Source organism: Dromiciops gliroides, chromosome 5 (genome assembly GCF_019393635.1).
Source record: "Dromiciops gliroides isolate mDroGli1 chromosome 5, mDroGli1.pri, whole genome shotgun sequence".
Taxonomy (NCBI): Eukaryota; Metazoa; Chordata; class Mammalia; order Microbiotheria; family Microbiotheriidae; genus Dromiciops; species Dromiciops gliroides.
Genome location: NC_057865.1, coordinates 225,492,889 through 225,513,901, shown reverse-complemented (window position 1 = coordinate 225,513,901; position 21,013 = coordinate 225,492,889). Strand labels below are relative to the sequence as shown.

The 21,013-nt window shown below is 50.3% G+C and overlaps 1 protein-coding gene across 1 annotated transcript in view; it reads left to right on the top strand.

Moving 5' to 3' along the window:
• BAZ2A (bromodomain adjacent to zinc finger domain 2A) overlaps positions 1–21,013 on the top strand; it is a 34,304-nt gene that overhangs the window by 758 nt on the left and 12,533 nt on the right. The window contains 9 exon segments of the mRNA XM_043966335.1: positions 3,437–3,589; positions 13,911–14,051; positions 15,712–16,308; positions 17,217–17,402; positions 18,042–18,260; positions 18,659–18,928; positions 19,373–19,433; positions 20,545–20,653; positions 20,851–20,952. Coding sequence (XP_043822270.1) covers positions 13,913–14,051; positions 15,712–16,308; positions 17,217–17,402; positions 18,042–18,260; positions 18,659–18,928; positions 19,373–19,433; positions 20,545–20,653; positions 20,851–20,952 — 1,683 coding nt within the window. The 5' untranslated portion in view covers positions 3,437–3,589; positions 13,911–13,912.

The following is a 21,013-nucleotide window of genomic DNA, read 5'->3' as shown; positions in this document are numbered from 1 at the left end:
GGCAAGGGCTTCTGCTTTTTCTAAGGGGATTTACACATGGGAAGGCCTAAGACCCAGCCTGACCGCCTTCAGGTGCAGTGGGTTTTTCGGGATCCTTGAGAACAGCTGGGTGTTCGGGTTGTCAGTTCCTGCTAAAGCTAGAAGTTGGAAACCAGATCTTCTGGTAGAGGGGATGGGAGGGGAGAAGGTAACTTCCCCCATAACTTCAGGGGCTTCGGAGCTCCATGATATTCAGAAGCAAAAGTCAGACACCCCCCCCCCCCCAGTCTTCTGTTGTATCACTGTCAAGCCTGGGGCAATGGAGAAAAGGGAAGGATTATAGATCTCGGGATATGCTGCTAAATTTCACCCCCCCAAAACAAAACAAAACAAAACAAAAAAACCCCCAAAAAGCCCCACAACAGACTTTTGGAGACAGGAGGCTGTCTTGGCTTGGTAAATGAGTCTTTGGAGAGGTTTCGGAAAGGACACTTTTCTCCCCAGGTCTGGCAGTAACCCCAGGCGTAGCTTGAAATATGCTCTCAGTACCTGGGGAGGGAAAAGGTGGGGGAGGTGTTCTTTTAGAAGTGACCCGACCTCGATTGGAGATTTCCACCCCCACCCCCCAAGTCCAGTGGTTCTCCAGCTCAGGCCCCTCTTCCCCCCACCCTGCTTTTTTCTCACCCCTCCCCCTCCGAGGTTGGGAGTGGGGGTGCTGGGAGCAGGCTTCAGCCTGCTTTTCTGAGTCATGAACTACAGAACAGCCAGAGAGCTGAGCCGGGCTGGGGTGGGGGCGGGGGTGTCTGCTGCTGCTGCGTTTTGGGGCTGGATGCCAGAGGAACCTCTCCAGTGATGGTGGACAAAGGGGAAGGCGAGAGGGTTTGGGAATGGGGGAAGCTGTGCCTCTTTCCCAGCCCCAGCCATCTGGCTCTAAACTGGAGCCATTTCACAAAGGCAGCTGACCCCAGAGTTGGGTGATGCAGCAATAACATAGTGGCAGGGCTAGGGCTGGAAGGAAAGAGCAGGTGCTAATCTTCTCCCATGCCCTCCCCCTCTCTCATCAGTTCTTACCAACCCACTGCCTGGGTTTGGGACAGGGAGTGGTTCATTCTATACCTAGGCCTTCTTACTGCCAACTGCAACCTCCTGTCTCCACCTGTACCCCAGTTTTTCTGACTTCTTAGGCCACAATCTAGTAGAGAAGAAATGGGGGGGGGGTGACTGGCTGGTAGCCAAACCTGGATTAAGGGAGAGGAGTGTCTGGGAAGTCTGGGGTTTCTATCCCAGTCGATGGAGGGGGAGGCAAAACTGCTTGTCTTGGTTAGCTAGTGACAGGTAGAAAGGAGACACCCAGCTGGGAGCTGGGCAGATGCCTGTGCTTCTCCCCCCACACCCACATCCATCCTTCATCAAAGAGGAAGGAGACAGGTATGACTCCAGTGAGAATCCCCCCTCCCCTTCCAGGTGGGTGTGGGGATGGTAGTCAGGTCTTTGAGTTGGAAGATCCTTCGAATCAGATATTGCCCCATTTTCTTGTCTAACCCTTTGAAGACCTCATTCACTCTGGAGAAACAGCCCCACACTCCTTCCATTCAGTGCACTTGGTGCTGGTGGGGTGGTGTTAGTGGACGGCAATAACAAGGGGGTCCAGCTGGAGACAAAGCCTAGGACCTGGAACAGTAGGGGTGGGGGGGCTGGTCTCCAGGGCTCCCAATCAGCCTTAGGCATAACCTGCTTTCCCTGCATTCAGGTAGGTGTGTATGTGTGGGTGAGTGGGTGGTTGTGGTGATGGTGGGAGGGGTGTGGCTAGACCCAGTCTGATAGTCGAAACCTCCACCCAGTGTTCCCTGAGGCTGCCGGGAGTTCTGCCCCCAGCAGCTAGGCATCTGGCTGAGTCTGATCCTTGTGTCTTGTCAGGGATGGAAGGGCTTTGAAGGGCAAATTCTCTTATAGCCTGGCCTTGTATTCCCGTGAGGGGTGGGGTGGAGAGGAGGAAGGAGAATAGGCCGAGAAGTTTTCTCTTCCCATTTTCCATGCTTAGGCTTCTATCTATATAATCTTCCACCTGCCATTTTTTGGTGGTGTCTTTTCTGCTAGTCTTGGGGGAGGAGGGGTGGAGGTAGGTTGGACTGTGATCACACCCCTAAACAGCAGAGGGTCTGAAAAAGCTTTTTCTAGAGCAGTCATTGCTGTTTTGAACATTTTTATTTTTAACATTCATTAAAAATGTTTTTGAGTTCCAAATTCTCTCCCTCCTTCCCAATGCTCTCCCACTGAGAAGGCAACAATATGATATCAATTATACATTCGAAGTCACAGAGAGGGTTTTTTAACCTTTTTTGGTGTCATGGACACCTGATGGTCTGGTTAAGACTATGGAAGCCTTAGAAACATGTCGGTAAATGTATAAAATAAATATAACACATAGGATTATAATCAAAACCAACTGAGTGGAAATACATAATTTCCCCCTCCCCCCCAAAAAAGTTCACAAATTCCTGAGACTAGCTAGATACCCCTGTCTGTCCCCCCAGGTCAAGCTGTTTGGGAATGAGGGATCAGAAAAGGGTCAAGGCACATTCATCCTGAGGTTTACTTCGGAAGGGAGAAAAAATAAATTTTCTTAAACTCTTCTTCCCACTCCCCCCTGCCCCCACACTTCTTTAGGACCTTATCAGCCTCCCTGCCTCTTCCTTTGGTTTCCAGAGGAGTTGAGGTGGGTGGGTGGGGTTCACTCCCTGGGAAGTTTGAGAAATCCACCCTTTCTGTCAAGGGAAGGAGAGTGTTGCTTTAGTAGCTGAGGGCCTAGAAGTAAGTGGCTTTTACTGTCCCTTCTAGCTCTAAGGCTGATCCTAATCAAAGTCTATTCTTCCTCCCCTTTCCCCCTGCCTACAGAAAGAGGAAGGTGGAGAAAGGGGTGGGGGAGGGTTGGGGGGGGGCACCATTCTTGTTTGAGCTGTAGCCTCCTGGGGCCTACTTCGGCCTTGACTTCCTCACTCACACCATAGTCTTTAGAATATTGGAAATTTAACTTTGTGTCAGGGAGGTAGGTTAGGTGTGTAAAGACCCCTGGATTGGGAGGTGGGAGAGCTGGCCACTAACTGTGTGGCCTTGGATAAGTCATTATACCTTTTCTGTAAAATAAAGTAGGGGGTGGGGTTTGATTAGATAATATTAAGTTAACTAGGATTCTGTGATATTGGATCTACTCAGAAATTTAAGGAAGGGAAGAAAACTCTAAACCCCTTTTTAAGCCTAACCAGTTTGAGATTGTGTTTGGGAGGGAGGGGAGAAGATGGACCTGCCTAATTCTATAACCTTGTTAGCAAAAGCTTCCAGAGCCCTTGACGCCCAGAGAGGATGGATCTGTGGTGGTTTTTTTTTTTGGGGGGGGGGGGGGAATCTCGCTTGCAAACGTCAAGATACATCCAAGTTTCCCTGGCTGCTCTCTCCCCAGTGACAGCCCTGAATAGGACGGACGCTGGGCTCAGGTGCTACAACCAAACCTACTTTCCCCATACACAGGAAGCATCTCGCCTCCCGGGGTTCTGCTGATGTCATCTGGACAGTGGTTAGCCAGGAAGGGCTAGTCTGCCCACACTGGACCTAGGTAAGCGCGTCAGACAGACCTCCTCCCTCCTTTCCCTTCCCCTAAGCCTTGAAGCGAGAGACCTGCTCACCTTTTACGCTACTCCTTCTTCTTCTCTTCCCCTCCCCCCCCCACCTGCCCCTTTGTGAAATTGGGGAAGAGCTTTTTTGGCGGGGTGAAGCGGCTGCTCTGCTGTCTTTATGAGTCTGGGGTAAGAAACTGGCCTCGGTGAATGGGTTCCCACGGTGTTCCCAATTGGAGGACAACCGGTAGGGCAAGGGCGGGGGCTGGGAGCAGTTTGCGGCACTAGGACCCAGCAGCGAGGCGGAGGGGGCGGGGGCCGCTTCTCCTTTTGAGAGGGAGGCGCTAGGACCCGGGGTGGAACTGAGGCCCCGGCAGCGGGCGGTCCCCCCTCCTAGGACGCTGCGCGGCCGGCGACCCTCCCCGCCCCCTCTCTTCTCCCCCCCCTTCCCCCTCCCTCCCTCAGTCTCCTTCTCCGGCGGCGTCTCCGGCTCCTCGGGCTCTCCCCCGCCGGCCATGTTGGCTCCGCTCGGGCCCCACGGTTAAGCCGCGCCCCCGCCCCTGCCATCATTTCCCCTCGAGAGCGGCCGGAGTGCCGGACGCCCGGCCATGTGAACGCCCGCCCCCGGCCCTCCGGGGAGACGCGAGCCGGGCGCCCGGCCGGAGGACCCCGCCGCCGCCTCAGGTATGGGGGGGAGGAGCGCTCGGGGCAGAGGGGGCGCACAGCCGGTTCCCCCCTCCCGCCCACGCTGCCCGCTCCCGAGCCCAGGGGTGCGGTGCCGTGGGGAAGGACGTTCCCTCAGGGGCTGGGGGCCCCCGGGCGCCCCCAGCACGAGGAATTCCGGGGCCAGGGGGTTTCCAGGAGATTTCACTTGATTCTCGGGGATCCTAGTGGGTTTCCCGCCCCGCCCCCCATGGGGAATCCCTCAGTATTTGGATGGGGGGGAGCGCGAGGGGGATTCCCCGGGAGGGGGGAAGGGAAGGACTTCTCTTTGAGGGTGTTCCCTGGAATGGGGGAGGGATCGAGCCTTTTTCGGAGCAGAGAGGGACTGGGGAGTACCCCCTTTAACTTGGGTGGGTGGGGAGGGCCTTTGTGTTAGGGTCAACATCCCTCAGGAATGCCCTGTCCCGGGATGGGGGTGGGCGAAGTGGCTGCTGAGCTTTCTTGGGGGTGGGAGGGGGCCTAGAGAGGAATAAGTAGTGATCTCCCACCTTAAAGTCACCTGGTGGTAGCAGAGGGTGACCCTTTTTCTCTCAGTCTGGGTTTCTAGAGAGCTCGTGCTGTGGGGGCCGGGGGTGTGTGTGCTCGTAAGGGGGTCCTCTTTCATTCTGGAATTTGTTGGGATGGGGGGGGGTGATGAGTCGCTGCCACCTCCCTCTGTATACAAACAGCCCCTCCCCCAGCCTCCTGGCAGGAAGTGCTCGGGAAATGGCAGCTGTGCATTAGGTTGCTTCGTCTCTTGTTTTGAAATGTCCTTTTTAATCAGATTTGGTTTCATTTTCTGGGGCCTCCTAGGCAGGCTCAGGCCCTGTCCATCCCACCATGTGGCCTAAGAGTCCTTGCCACTGACTTTTGCTTTTCTTCCTTCAACTCGGGCGCCCCCCCCCCCAGTCTGGTTCAGCAGTTGGCTCATCCATCTCTGGTTCCACCCCCCTCACCCCCACCCCACCCCCGAACAGTTCTGTTATTACCTTTTAAATTATTTTCTTTTTCTTTTTTTCTTCTTTTGGATGTGCTGAGGATAATGAAAAAAGCCGACTCAGTCATCCCCTGATGGGAGCTTCCTGTATTTTCATCATGACTGATAAGTCTCCATATTTAGGGCATTTGAGCATCTTCCTGGGTTCCCTTTTCTCTCTTTTGATCTTATAGACCCCAAGGGGGAGAGGGGCCATGGGTCTGGGATAGACTCCCCATGGTGAGGTGGGGGTGCAGGATAAGTTTTCTGCTGGAGTTAGAAATTTAGGAACTTAATTTTGAATGGGATTTATTTTTGGGGGGACCGGGAGTGTTTAAGAGTCTTGGAAGGCCAGGGTTTGATCTTCGCAGCCTTCATTCAAACCTGAGGTCAGCCTCTGCTAGTGCCAGTTAGCTTAGCTGGGTGGACAGAAGGGAGCCATTTTCACCCTTCTGCAAACCTAACTAATTAGGATTACAAAGGCGAGTATCATATGACACTCCTTCCCATAAAGGACATCTTTCCTTGTGTCTCTATTGGATTGCAATAAGTTGTTGCCCTTGTTTTTTGGCAAGCCATGTGCCCTGGTCCCTTTGCTTAGTCAGGAAATGGCTAAAAAATAGGTTGGTCCCAAGATTCTCAGATGGGTAGGGTCTGGAGATGGGGAGAAGTAGGCTCCAAAACTAGTGGAACTTGCCCGTTGCAGCTTCCTTTTTAGTTGCTTTTCCTGGTATTTAAGACATCATTCCAGTCTTTTCTTCCCTCAGCCTCCCCACATAGAGACAGGTACTCAGATCAAATGTCCAGGAGATAATAATGAATGAAAAGAAAAATATTGGCTCTGAAGGGGGATGGGTTGGGTAGATGTTTGTCTGGCAAAAATAACATCATCATGCTTGACATTAGGTTGTTCCATTCTGGGAACTGGAAAATCAGTTTTGCTTGAGCTGTTTTCTTCTTCCATCAGATAACCGCCCTTCCCTCCTCACCCCCTGTTTTTTTATATACATAATTAGGGAATTCCTTCTCTTTGCCTTCATTATGATCTTTACTTTGTTCAGTGTTGATTATTATATCCCTTTTTTTTTTTTTTGGCTTAAACCTTTTTCCCCTCAGCCTATGCTGGAATTTCTTAGGTTGGTACTTGATTCTTTAGGAACCTGTTTGAGAGAGGGTTTGGGGGGGGGGGAGTGGGGGGAATTTGTGATGGTTTTCTGAGGTTTTTCAATAGGGAGAGATGGAAAAGAAATAATTTTTTTTCCTGTAAATTCTTTGGAAAAGCTAGAAGCTGATGCTGGGAAAGTAGATACTAACTGCATATGAGATTGTATTAAGCAAGAATGAAGCAGAAAGAGGGTGTCTCCATATTCAGAAATCCTGAGTCCTCAGTCTCGGTATTTATAAAAATGAGGAGCTTTCCAATTGCCCTTTTCATGAGAGAGAAATTTTCCCACCATATCAGTACTTTCCTTAGTGTCCTGAAGGTTTTAGATTAGGACCTCAGAACTCATCTAATCCAACCCAGAGCTGAACAGGAGGTTTTCCCCCCTCTTCCAAAATATTCTTGCAGGTCCCGTTCAGTGGCGACATGAATGTTCACTCATATGAGGGGGATCTACTGCCTCTTCACTTTGGGATAGCTCTCATGAGAGATGTGGAGTCAAGGCATTGTGTTATAATAAAAACAGTACTGGATCTGGAGTGGATCAGGGAGGCAGGAGTTCAGATCCTGTTTGCCTCTTTATTACATGTCATCTCTCTGGTTCTGTTTCCTTTGTAAAATAAGAGTGATGGCCCTTCCAGCTCTGAATCTATAATCTGATGATCCTAAGTAAAAATCCAAAGAGTTCTGGTTCCTAGGTCTGCCCTCAGGACTAAATGGAACAGACTTTATTCCTCTTCTAAATACTTGAAGACAACTGTTATATCTCCTCTAAGACTTACCTTTATCTTAAACATTTGTTGTTGTTGAGTCATTTCAGTTGTGACCCTCATTTGGAGTTTTATTGGCAAAGATAATGGAGCAGTTTGCCATTTCCTTTTCCAGCTCATTTTATAGATGGAGAAACTGAGGTAAACTGGGTTAAGTGACTTGCCCAGGGTCACACAGCTCCTCCTGACTCCAGGGCCAATACTCTAATCTACTGTGCTGCCTCACTGCCGCTATCCTAAAAATGGTTGAGCAGATTCACATCATGGTATTATGATCCTGATCTTCTGTTTAATTCAACAGTTTAAATGATTTTTAACCTCTCCTTTAGGGGAAGTTTGGGATTGAGGCACAAAGGAACTAAATCGGCTTTAGACTCAGGTAGGAAACTAGAGTTCCCTTGCTTGTTTTGTCTTGTGTGTCCCATGGTGAGTTGTAGACTGTAGAGGTACAGAAAGTGCCAATGTCTTTGGCTTTGTGTCACTGGTTTTTCATTCTTCCCTCGTGACCTCTAAAGAGTCAAATTGTAATTCCTGAGCAGTTTGGAAGACTTGGCTCAGAATAGAGAGAATGAATATTGCCACCTTGGGAAGGGTGTACTGAGCCCAGTCAGGAGGCTTGGGCTTTGATCCCTCTTCCGTCACTAGACTAGCCTTGTAACCTAGTCAAGTCACTTAACCTTTTGTATTTTCCTACCTGAACAGTCTTGTCCTCCCCAGCCTGGCCCATGCGTATGACCTTGGGCAAGACACTGAACCCTTCATCTGTAAAATGAAAGGGTCTCTCTCAAGATCTCCTTCTAGCTCGAAATCTACAATCCTTTGTTCACATGTCCTCACTTCATAGCCCAGGATATAGTGCAGGAAAGGACTTTTAAAAAAAATCTCATCAGTATATAAATAGTTGTAATTCTTTATGCCTTATTAGACAGCAGAACCTATAGGAGATCAGCTACTAAAACAACAGAAACCTTTTCCTAGAAGAAGGACAGCTGAAGTTTGGCTTAATCACTTGACAGTAAAACCTGTATTGGGTTAGCTTTATTCATCCCCTGCAGTTTAGCAAAAAGACTAGAGATGGTTTTTTAAGTAAGGAGATAATTTGACCATAACCCCAAACCTATCAGAAATCAACAGTGGGATGTGGGTTGTGCGGCCGTGGTGGTAAAAAACCAGGGGAGAAAACAGGCATCTGAGGCTAAATCCCAGCTCTACTCCTGTCCGTTTGAACAAGTCCATTTCTGGGCATCTTCGAATGAGGGCTTAGTTGAATGGTTTCACGACCTAAATGTTAGAAGCCTAAGTTAGAAGTGTTTAGCTTTGGCCAGATCCCTTTCACAAACCATGGTATTAGTAGTGTGCTTAGTGGGGAGGCCCTAGTGCCCTATTGGAGGGTCATCCTGATGGTAAACACTATGAGAAGGAGCAGAGATGAGGACTTGGGGGATCCCCGACTGTTGGGTGATTCCTGGGGCATTCACATATCTCAGTAGTGAAGCCCAGGTTAAACTCTTCTTAGCTGCAAGTTGTTTGGTTCTGATTTCCTCCAGGAATCATGGTTGCTGCTTGTTTGGTCAGTACTTATTTTGCTTCCAGCATGTATTTTCAGATTACTCCTTGATTTTTTTAATGTCACATGCTAGGTTCTGGCTAGCTGCTTAGAACTTGGCAATGTTGTTTGCTTTTCTTTTTTCTTTTTTTTTTCTTTTTTTGGTGAGGCAATTGGGGTTGAGTGACTTTCCCAGGGTCACACAGCTAGTAAGTGTGTGTCATGGGTCTGAGGTCAGATTTGAACTCAGGTCCTCCAGAATGCAGGGCTGGTGCTCTATCCACTGCACCACCTAGCTGCCCCACAGCTAGTAATTGTTAAGTGTCTGAGGCCGGATTTGAACTCAGGTCCTCCTGAATCCAGGGCTGGTGCTCTACCCACTGTACCACCTAGCTGCCCCTGCTTTTCTTTTTTCAAAGACTTCATCTTTGAAGAGCAAGGTTTGAATTTTGGAAGCTTTGGGTATGCCAGGAGAAAATCCATGACCTCAGTAGATGGGTAGGCTGTTGATGAGAAGCTATGTAGTTTAGAGGTAAATTGCTTTTTTGTCTCTGTCTGTTTGGTCACCTGGGTCTCTAGGCCTTGGCACATCACTTGGGAATCCCTTTAGTGCAACCTGCTTCTCCCTCCTGACTTTCTTTAAAAACAAAAGCTCCCTTTTGTTCTTAATCAAAAACCATTTATTAAGTGCCTTCTCTGTGCTAGGCACTGTGTCAAGTGATGGGGAAAGAGGCAAAGATAGTGCTTGTCTTCAAGGAACTCACAATCTAATGGGGAAGACAGCATGGAAACAAGCTAGAGACAGGATAAATAATAAGAGGAAAGCACTAGAATTAAGAGGGCTTGGGAAAGGCTTCCTGTAATAGATGGAATTTGAGTTGGGGTTTGCTAGAGGGACAGGGGTGACTACAGAGAACACACTTTAATGAGATTGGCTCCCACTGAACACTGTGCCTAGGCCAGAGTCAGGGAGAGAGAGCATGCCTTCTTTTCTGCTTGGCCCAGAGTGGAGGGGCTTGACCTAGCCTGTCAGACGAGGAGAGGGTCTTGGGAAGCCTACAGCTGTGAGGAAAGGGTTTCTTCTTCCTCAGTGCTGTGGGCACTATGAATGTAAGTTCTGCATCTTTAGGGGTTTCTTTTCCATCCGGTTTGGGGTGGGGAACAGTTGTTCTGTTCTATACCCACCTCTAATTGGACTGGGAACTGCCAGTTTTGGTACTAGGGTGTGGCAGCTGAAGCAAGAGGGATATGGATATGGAAGATCATTGCACACAGTTTTGGCCAAGGTTGCCTGTAGTTTAAAAGCTTAGTTATAACCCAACAAATGAATTTCCTTTTACTGTGAAGAAGAGAAATTCCTCATCTCTGTAACTAATAAAGATGACCCCATTGATATAATTTGGAGAGTTATTGAGGAAGAGGGAAGTTGAGAATAAGGACTATGTACAGTGTAATTGTGGAATCTTAGAGGTGGCACAATAGATAGAGCACTGAGCCTGAAGACAGGAAGAATTGAGCTCCACTCCAGGCCTAAGACACTAGTAGTGTGACCCTGGGCAAGTCACTTAACCTCTATTTACCTCAGTTTCTTCGACTGTAAAATGGGAACAATAGCATATCCCTCTGTTGTTGGATCAAATGAGATACTATTTTTTAACAATGCTGAGCACAGTGCCTGGCCTTTCTATAGGTGCTGCATAAATGCTGCTCTTGTTTTTATTATTGGAGTGGCCCAAGGAGTCCTGAGTGTCAGCCTTGGTTCTGGTAGCTGTGTAACCTGTGTTGAAGTCTGCACTATTTCTTTTCAGCGTTTGTGCATTGCCAGCCTTTTCACCTTAGTCTGACATTGGCCAGCTGCTCTTTGTCAGAGAAGGTTTTGGTTGGTGCTTTTCTGCTTTCTGTTTTCAGGGAGATGTTTCTTAACTCTTGGAAATGAAACTTCTTGCCCTTTTAAACGACCCATTTGCATAGGCCTAGCACTGCCAGGGTGCTTACCTAGTTTCACTTCCTGGTCAGAAGGACTTTTCTTTGTGCAGGATGCTTTTCTAAGAGTTGGGCACTGACTGATTTCTGCATTCATCTGGCTCTGATCCCACCTGGTACAAAGGGAGATCCCCTCCCGGCTTTCTTTTCTTCTCTCCTCATTTCTCAGTCAACACCCCTAGTCCGTGTACTCTCTTCCCCCCCCTCTCCCTTTTCCCCCAGTTAAATACTGGTTCTAGAAAGGAAGACAGAAAGTACTTTCAGCCTTTGGTTGTGAACATTGCCTTGGATAGGGTTGTTGTAGCCTTTGTATCGTGCTCTGGTACCATTAGCATAGTCTGAAACCTGGGGGTTAGAAAAGAATCCTAAATAAGGAGGGTCTGGCTAAGGGCATTTCCCACCCTTTAGTTGGGAGGTCCATTTATAGTCACATTGGTGGTATTTCAGATCATAGCATAGCCCACCAGACCTGACATCAACATCCCAGCACAGTATAGAAGTGGTCAGCATATGGTCAGGAGACTTTATATTCCTAAGAAGCATCTCCTAAATGAAGTAACACTGATCATGAGCTGTCCAGAGAAACTGGGGGCAGGGAATGTCCAGCTCCAGGCCACCAGATCATTTCCCAGCCTTTCTTTTTATCTGATTTCTAGGAGCAGCTGCTCATATATTTTTTTTTAATGTTTAATTTATGTAACAGGAAATACTGTGCCTTCCCAGAGCAGCAGGGAGAAGGTCACTAGTTTCTTGGGGATTTGGATGGGGCAGTGGGAAAGTGAACTGTTGCCTGTCAGTGGAGAAGAGGAGGGAGGAGCATATGTACTTGGTTGAGATCAAAGATGTGTATGAGAGCAGGAAAATACAGTTCATAAAGGTGGTTAAGAAAAGTTGATGGGATGCATTGTTAGCATTTAGCATCTCTAGTTTCTGCCTTCAGGAACCTCCAGTTCCTGAAATGGACTTCCTGAATCCTGTAGCTGAATGAATGGTACAGGCTTTGAAAGCAGCCCTGCTCAGGAGCTAGGGTAGAACAGAACGAGATCAAAATAAAATTGTCTTGCTTTTGAGTTTTTCTGGTGCTTAGACTCTCTGCTGAGGCACAGGTAGCATAGGAAGAATAAAGGGTTAGGATTGAAAGAATCACTAGTGGGGCAGCTAGGTGGCGCAGTGGATAGAGCACTGGCCCTGGATTCAGGAGGAACTGAGTTCAAATCCAGCCTCAGACACTTGACACTAGCAATGTGACCCTGGGCAAGTCACTTAACCCTCATTGCCCTGCCCCTCCCCACTATCCCCCCAAAAAGAATTACTAGCTTATTTTGACTCATTTGGGAGCTTGACAGGAGGAATCTGTGGCATCAGTATTCCAGGGTCCTTTGCTTTAGTGATGGTTTAGGTTTGATTCTTCTGGAGGACTCTATTCCTTCCATTAGGAGGAGTGTTACTCCATTAAATTACTCTATGCCAACATCAATAGAGACTGGAACATGTGTCAGAGGGAGCTGGCTTCCACTAAATACCTGCCTTCCCTCTCTGCTCTTTTCTTTCCTTTAAATGTCTCTCCTGGGGGCAGCTAGGTGATGCAGTGGATAAAGCACTGGCCTTGGATTCAGGAGGACCTGAGTTCAAATTCAGCCTCAGACACTTGACACTTAACTAGCTGTGTGACCCAGGGCAAGTCACTTAACCCTCATTGTCCTGCAAAAAAACCCAAAACCAAAATAAATGTCTCTCCTATTTCCTCCTTTCCTCCCTCTGTTCTCTTTTTCTTTTGGATTTCCATTAGAATTAAACTCTTCATTTTTCATTAAAGTCTACTTCAAGGTCTTGACCAGTGGGAGAAGATGATCCTGGGGTCCCAAATACTTCACTAACAGAGTGAAAGCTGTGGCACTTCCTTCCAGGCTGCAGGCTGGGGATCAGTGTGCTTATGAGCATGTGCCTGCATATGATGATCTGGAGGCCGACTTGGGAAGGGCGTTATCAGCCCTTAGAAAGTCATGAATCCTATGGCATAGAAGGGCTTTTTTGGCCTGTATTTGTGGAAGGCAAACAGGCACCAATGAAAGTATTGAAATAACCCCCTTTCTGCACCACCAAAGCTGCCATATACCATAGACATTTAAGGATGATCTTCATTCCATCTTCTCATTTCATTTTTTTTTTTTTTTTTGGTGAGGCAATCGGGGTTAAGTGACTTGCCCAGGGTCACACAGCTAGTAAGTGTCAAGTGACTGAGGTCAGATTTGAACTGAGGTCCTCCTGAATCAAGGCCCAGTGCTCTATCCACTGTGCCACCTAGCTGCCCCTTCCTCATTTCACTTGTGCACACTTCAGACATTCTTCTCCATCATGGCTGGAGAGCAGGCTGTTTTCCTAGGGTAGGGAATCTTCAGGAGAGAAGGGAGTGTGATGGGAACAGCATGAACCAAGAAGTCAGGAGATCCAAGCTTGAGTCCACTTGGTCATTGTGAAGTCTAGACCTCTGTGAGCCTTAGGTGAATGAGAGGGTTAGACTAGATAATAGCTAAGGTTTCTTCCAGGTATAGAAAGTCTCATTACTCTAGAATTGACTTTTCTCACCCGATTCACATCTTCTGGAATGCTGGCAAATTGATTGTTCTCTTCTCATGTTTCTGATCCAACAGATCTTTGGTAGCATTGGTTTCGCTACCAGGATATCTGGGGTCATGGACAAGATAACCAAAAAAAGCTGTTTTAGCCAAAGTTGGTATTCCAGCATAAAACATGGTTATGTGTCAGATTACATTGTCCTCCCAGGTTGGGTCTCTGGCCCTGTTCTTCACCCTTGAACTGAAAAGGAAAGTGGGATGGACCAAAATATTGTGTATGCAGCAGATTCCTGGGATGGGGATTGTGAGCTGGGCTTGCAGCTCACGCCACAGAGGGAGTCTTCCCCACCCTCTGGCATCAAGGCTTCTCTTGCCAGCTTTTCCTATTCATTCCATCCATGAGCAGAGCTGGCTTTTGGAGAGTGTTTCTAACAGGGGCTTGCATTGGTGGTGATGGGGTGGAAGGAGGAGGACTGTAGTGGGAGGCAAGTGAGTACACTGTAGATGGAGGGAGCTTTCCTCCCCAGGAAGTCTGTAGGTGGTAGATTCCAGGTGACATGACTTTGTTTAACCTCCAGTATTTTTTTTTCTTTCCCCTCCCACAGAAATGGAGGCAAATGACCATTTTAACTTTCCTGGCCTTCCCCCTGCACCTGCTGCCTCAGGACTGAAACCCTCTTCCTCCTCCTCAGGAGAGGGCCTCTACACTAACGGGTCTCCCATGAACTTCTCTCCACAAGGGAAAAGTGAGTGTAAGGGAGGGGAGATTGCCTGGGCAGGGGAGGGGCTTCACTGCTCCAGAGCAGATTATGGGCCATTTGACTCCTTGTAGATCCCGGTGTGGGCTCATGAGCCGGCTCCTGCCTGGGGGATGGGAGTATGGCAGGGAACCTGGCGTCTAAGAAGGGCAAGGGAGCAGGGCAGCAACAAGGTCCCCTCCATGTTTCACTGAGGCAGTAGGTCAGGCCTCCACGGTTTGCCTGAGGAGGCTAGAGAAGGCTTCCTGGCTTTTCCATTGCAAACTGTTCTTGTGGCTCTGTCTCTTTGCTTCTTCCCAGAGGCTACGAGGGTGAGTAATGCCGCTTTGGCTTCAGTGGGCAGAGCAGAAGGCCTCTGCCGGCCGCTGGGATCCCTGGACCAGTCACTTAGCTCTTTGCCCCTTGGTCCTCAGGGGGTTGGATTTTATGCCCTCTAAGTCTCTTCCAGCTCCAGATCTGATTAAATGATAGCGGGGTTTGGTGGGGAAATCATAGAGAGGAGCCTTGGGTATTGTGGGGTTTTTAATGGCAGCTGGGGTAGAAGAGATGAGTTTCTTGCTTCCCCCCAGTTTGCTTGACCCACTTAGAGAGAGGCATGGAGGGAAAGTGCACTTGTGCACTCTTGTGTCTGTCCCAAACCCTTGGAGGGTTTCAGTATTCAGCTAGTGCCTCATCAGGGAGTAGGGAGTGTATATTTCAGAATGGAAGTCTTGCTGCTCGGATTAGGTCTTTGCTTGGATTTGACTGATCAGCTGCTCTGCCCCATAGCCTTGCCAAGTGCCTCTAATCTTCCCAGGATCCTGGAGGCAAAGAGAAGCCCCCATGCCTCTTCTGGAAGTAAAGAGATCCTTAGTGCCCGTCTTCTCTTCCTGCCCTCTACGTGAGGGAGCCTTGGGGTCTTTGAGCAGAATTGACTGCAGGGATGGAGTATGTGCTCCTTCAGTTCACCTGCCTGTCTTGGTACCTCTTCTCTCCCTCCCCTCCAGCGCCCGAGCGGCCAGCTTCCCTGTCTGTTGGCAGTGAGAGCTGGAGTCTGCATCACTGGTCACGCTGACCCTCCCCTGTGCCCCTGCACATTCCCCTCCAGTGGCTGTGAGGAGGGGCTAAGCCCAGCCCCCTGAGCTGGGATCTTGTCGCTGGGGTGACTGAAAAAGCTATTCTTAGCCTGGATCTGCATGTGCTGCTGAGGTGGAGCCTGTCCCTACTGGCGGCTCTGCTGCTCCTGCCAGGCAGGAGGGGGAGGGATGAACAATCCAGCCCCAGTGAGAAGTGAGCTCAGCAGTGATTCTGAGGGCCTGCAGTGGACGCCCCATGGCCCCATGGTGACTGCCGGGGATGAGGAGACATAGAGGTCACTGAGGGGAGTCTAAAAAATGGAGCGCCCGACACCCAGAGCAGCCAGCTTCCTCCCGGGGCTCCCCAGCCCCCCACTTCCCAGAGCTTCCCGAACACAGCCCCCTCAACAGTAGTTGCTATGCTCACGGCCAGGAGTATCTGGGTATGGCGTTCCCTGGAGACGAGAGGCCAAATATAGCAGAGGGGAAATCCCCCCTTCCTGCTGCCTCCCCTCCCCTCAGTGCGGGGCTCTTTTGGCAGGCACATTTTGGTGAGAGAGAACTGACGCCTTGCCTTTCCCTCCCTCTCACAGGTTTGAATGGTGATGTGAATGTTAATGGCTTAGCTACTGTATCTCACACTACTTCAGGGATTTTGAACTCTGCTCCCCACTCCTCTGGCACTTCACACCTCCATCACCCCAGTATGGCCTACGACTGTCTCTGGAACTATCCGCAATATCCACCTGCCAGTACCGGCAACAACCTTAAAGATCCACCCCTTCTCTCCCAGTTCTCAGGCCACAGACAATATCCACTCAATGGCTCCATTGGGGGCGGCCGCCAGGGCTCGCCCCCAAGTCAAAACACTAACCTGCGGGCTGGTAACCAAGAGTTCTGGGCCAATGGCACCCAGAGTCCCATGGGGCTCAATTTTGACTCACAGGAACTATATGATGACTCTTTCCCTGATCAGAATTTTGAGGTGATGTCCAATGGACCCTCCAGCTTCTTCACCTCCTCACCACCCTCTCCTATGCTGGGCTCCAGTGTCCAGAGTTTTGCACCTTCCCAGGAACCTGAACCTGGTGGACACCCTGGCGAGGCAGCCGATAAGGAGCTAGCTCCCATTGTGGCAGAGAATGGCACTGGTTTGGTGGGTAGCCTGGAGCTGGAAGGAGAACAGCCAGGTACGGGGATGGGCTGGGAGGGCCAGGGAGGGGAGGGAGAGAAGCAGGGCTTTGGGGCTGTGGCCTGTTCCTGAGGCAAGAAGAACCCGTCTTTCCCGCTCTGCAGTGGAGGCTGATTTGCATGTTGGTGATCAGCAGAGCCAAGCGGCTGGTGTTCTTGTGGCAGTAGCGGCTGCTCAAGAGTAGGAGGTCGAATTATTTCAAGCTCACGAGGAGCCGGCAGCCTGGGCAGGGCAGGTGGGCAAGCCAGGAACCACCACTCCCTTCCCCCACCCCTCCCACCCCAAGAATCCTTGCAAGTGCCTTCATCAGAAAACCAAGGAGGGGTTTGTTTGGCATGTGGCACTGAAGAGGGTGAGACAGCATCCCGGGACCACAGGCCATAGGGCCGGCCGGCCAGCCAGTCCTCCTGAGGGAGGTGGTCAGCTTGCCCTCCCAGTTTCTGCCAAGCCTCTTGTGATCAGTTGGCATTCAGGGCAGAGAAAGGAGCAGTCCAGAGCTCAGTGTCTTGCTTGTTTGCTTTTTCCATTCCATCTGTCATTTTTTGCTGGTTATATGAGCACGTACATATAAGGTAACCTTCCTGCCATGTCCCCCACTCCCCCCCATAATAACAACCTGGCTTAGCCGTGGCTCTTCCCAACTGTTAAGTGCCAAAGGGATTCTCTTCAGAACCAAGTCGTTGCTTTCTCTGTCTCTTGTTCCCTCTAGATGAAAAACTTCTGAGAACATGAGTGAGGTCTGTCTATGCCCTCATTCTGCCCTGCCCTAGGTGAACCTGCTGTCGGGCACCTCTGCTTGCCCAGAGTTAGTGACCTTTTGCTAAAGCTGTTCTGCCTGCTACAGGTTACGGGAGCTCATCTCAGGGTCTGACTTGGGCATCTTTACCTTTTCCCGCACTCTCCTAGAACTGAAGATCTGTGGCTATGATAGCTCCGCCCCTTCTGTGGAATCACTGCACCAAGACGTCTCGGTCCTGGTCCCTGACCCGACAGTGAGCTGCCTGGACGACCCCTCACAGCTTCCTGAACAACTGGAAGACTCTCCTATCCTCGATGAAGATCCGCTGGAGCCCTTTGACTCACTGGCCCCAGGTGGGCTTGGAGGCTTAAGTCATTCTACAGCTACCCATATGCTACGTGGGAAGAATTGACAGTTTGGGGGAAGCACGGGGAACTTTGAGGCTCCCAATCTCACGAATATTGCTGAATTGTACAGCAGTCTAAAAATGAGACACAAACCTTTGGGTAGACCAAACTCGAACTGGCTTTATTTCCTAAGGGGCTTTCTGCCCTTCTTGGCTCAGGGTACTGAGATGCAGCAGCCTGTTGGACAGGGACCTTTCAGCCTGGGTGGAAACCATAGGAAGTTAGTCGAGTTCTTGCACTTAGTAGAAGGGCAACATTCTCAGCTTTGGGGAAATAGTTCTTTCTGCTCTTTCTCCATGGAACCAAGGTTCATTCAGACTTTGTCTGGACCACTTTCTCCTATCCCCTCCTGTCAGTGTGTGAGAACAACTAGCAGTTAAGTACTGTTCTTTGGGTTAGTGCAGAGCTGCCAGCTCCCTGGCCTCCCCCTCCCCACACACCCCTGAATGGTCAGTTAGATTCGTCCTTTCATTTGATGTCAGAATATTCATGGGCATGGCTGTCAGGATAGAAGGCGTGATCCCGTGCCCCAAAAGGAGTTATTTTTCAATAACTTGCTCTTCTCCTTGCCTTTTCTGTCAACAGACCCAGGGACTGGTGGGCTCTACGGGATGGATGACTCGGAGCTGGTGGGTGAAGAGGACAAGCTGCCCCTTGGAGACAGCCCAGACATCTCAGCTCTCGATTGCCCCTCCCTCAACAATTCTGCTGCTTTCAGTCTCCTGGCTGATGACAGCCAGACTTCAGCCTCAATCTTTGCCAACCCCAGCTCACCTCCTGTCCTAGGGGAGTCTGTCTTACAAGGTGCACATCTGGGAGATAATTGGGTGGGATTGATAAAGGCTGTGGGAAAATAAGCCTCTGTGTTGGAAGGTAGAAACAGAGGGCATGGAGGCAGTTCTGGAAGCAGGATCTTCAGCCATCCATCCTTTGCTCAGGAGGATTTAGGAATGGGAAGCCATGAGGTCAGTGAAGGGGAGAGGCATTCAAAGGGCTCCGGTGACTCTGAAAGTCAAAGCAACAAGCACTTATTATGCACCGGGCACTGAGCTAAGCAGTGGCCCTCCAGGAGCCCACAGTAACAACAGCCATTGCCCTTTCATCCCCAGAAACGAAAGAGGAAGTGACCATGGGGATGACGAGGTGGGGGATTGATGTCATTCTTCCCTTATTAATGGAGTCTTTGGCCTTTCTGGTTCTAGATGGCAGCTTTGAGCTGAATAATGGGAGTGATCCAGAACAGGAAGAAGAGGAGACGGGGGCGTCAGCCGTCTCCCCAGAGGACACATCGTCTCTCCTTGAACAGTCAGCCCCGGCTCAGCTGTCCCCGGAGGACACGTCGTCTGTTCTTGAACAGTCAGCCCCGGCTCAGCTGTCCCCGGAGGACACGGACACGGACAGGAGCAGTGGTCCTGGGTGCACCCCTGACCTTGGAGACAAGGCTGGGGGAGGAGGCGGTGCTTCTGGCAACGGTAAGTGCCTTCCCATTCCACCTGTGGGCCTGCCCAGACTGTCTGCTCACAGGTAACAGTGCCTTGTACCCAGCGTGGTTGGCTGCTCCCATTCAGGCTTTAGCTGAGAGTCTGAGAGGGTTAATGCCTTTCGGTTTTTATGTCAGTCATCCCTTCCTGCCCCAAGTGAGCTTTCCCTTGTAACAAAAGAAAAACAGGTAGCCAGTTGAGCCTGAACAGCTGACAGCTCGTGCAGCCTGGCGCCCTGGCCTCCTCCCCTCTTCAGGGATGAGGTAGTCACTTTGATAGATGAGGGAAATGACTTGCTCAAGGTCCCAGAAAAAGTAGCAGAAAGCTGGGGTGCAAACCCAGTATTCTTAACCTTTGAATTCCTTCTGTGTTCTTTCCAATACACTTGTTTCACCAGTTTCTTCCCCCTTGGGTATTGCCCACTTTTTCCCTCAGGAGATGTCCTGCGGAGACGGATTGCCACCCCAGAGGAGGTTCGATTTCCCCTTCAGCATGGGTAGGTGCTCCGGTCTTTAATTTTGAAAAGCCTAAGAGGAGGGGACATTCTTTAAACCTAGAAACTAAGCCAGATAGATTGGGCAAGTGTCTACAAAGTTGTATTTTTTCCATGAGAGGCTGAACTTCCTATGCCTTTCTCCTCCAGTCCTGTCTCTTCCTACCCTTCCTCCTTCCCTACCACGTGGTAGCCTGTCTTCCACCCCCACAGCTAGCTCTGCCCAAGGGGCTCAGTCGTCTCCTCCCTCAGGCCCGGCAGGTGGCCCCAGATCTCTGAGTCATCCAGCTAGGCTGGGCTGGGGCAGGCTTTGGGGGTGGAGTGGCAGCAGATGTGGATTTGGGTGGTTTGTGGAGGAGTAGGGGAAGGGACAGGGTGAGACTGGAGGGAAGGAGCTAGCTGCCCCATCTTGGGGCTGCCTCCCTGGGTGGGGGGACCCCAAACCTGTGCGGTGGTTAGAAGGTTTAGGGGAAGAGCAGGCTCAGCTGGCTGCTAGCAGTGATGCTGCTGGGAATGCAGAGTTCCTACCCAAGCCCTGTCCCCTGAGTCATTGCCTGGAGTAAGTAGTGAGCTCTCTCCGGCCTGCCCATGTCTACACCCTTTCCCTTTCTCCTTTTTTATCCTGTTCCCAGCTTCCTTTCTAAATCCCAGTAGCTCTAACCTGTGAGACACCAGGAAGGGCATTGATAGTTTGAGTCTCAGCTGCCTGACCACGCAAGAGCAGACTTAAAGTCTCTCTCGAGCTGACAGGAGCATGTCCTACAAGCTCCCTGCTGTCATCCTTTGGCCTCTAGATCCTACTGTAGTGGGACGCTGGCACTGGAACCAGGAAGACCCAGGTTTAGATTCCACTTCTGACACTGCTGTGACTTGGAGTCAGTCACTGAACTTTTTTTTTTTCTGGGCCTCAGTCTCCCCATCTATAAAATGAGTGGGGTTAAACCCGATGGTCTCTTGGGCTCTTAAACACCCCCCCCCCACACACACACACCCTTACCCATCCCCCACTGCCATTAGACAGGGTGGTCACAAAGAGCTTGCTGCTCCGTGGTAGGTGGGGTGGGTGTAGGAGGGTGGGTGACGTGGCGGCAGGGGCCGTGTGCTTCCATGACAGATGGCGAAGAGAGGTTCGAATCAAGAAGGGCAGCCACCGGTGGCAGGGGGAGACGTGGTACTATGGTCCCTGTGGGAAGAGGATGAAGCAGTTTCCAGAAGTGATTAAGGTAACAGAACAGTCTCTGGCATCCTCTGGGCAGGTCTGAGAAGCTCACCTAGGTCTGTCATGGGCAAGGTTTCCTACCCTCCTGCTCTCATCTCCCCCCACCCCTTACCTTAGTCTGCCTTAGGGAATGTGCTAGAGTCTGTCGGTGGGGCCCAGAGGAGGCCTGGCATCTTCAGAAATGTCTTGTTCTCCTCCCAGTACCTGAGTCGAAATGTGGTACACCATGTCCGCCGGGAGCATTTCAGTTTCAGCCCTAGGATGCCTGTTGGAGATTTCTATGAAGAGCGGGACACCCCTGAGGTATAGTTCTTAGTACTTAATGGGCTCACAGCCTTGTTCAGGTACACTTGGGGAGATCAGA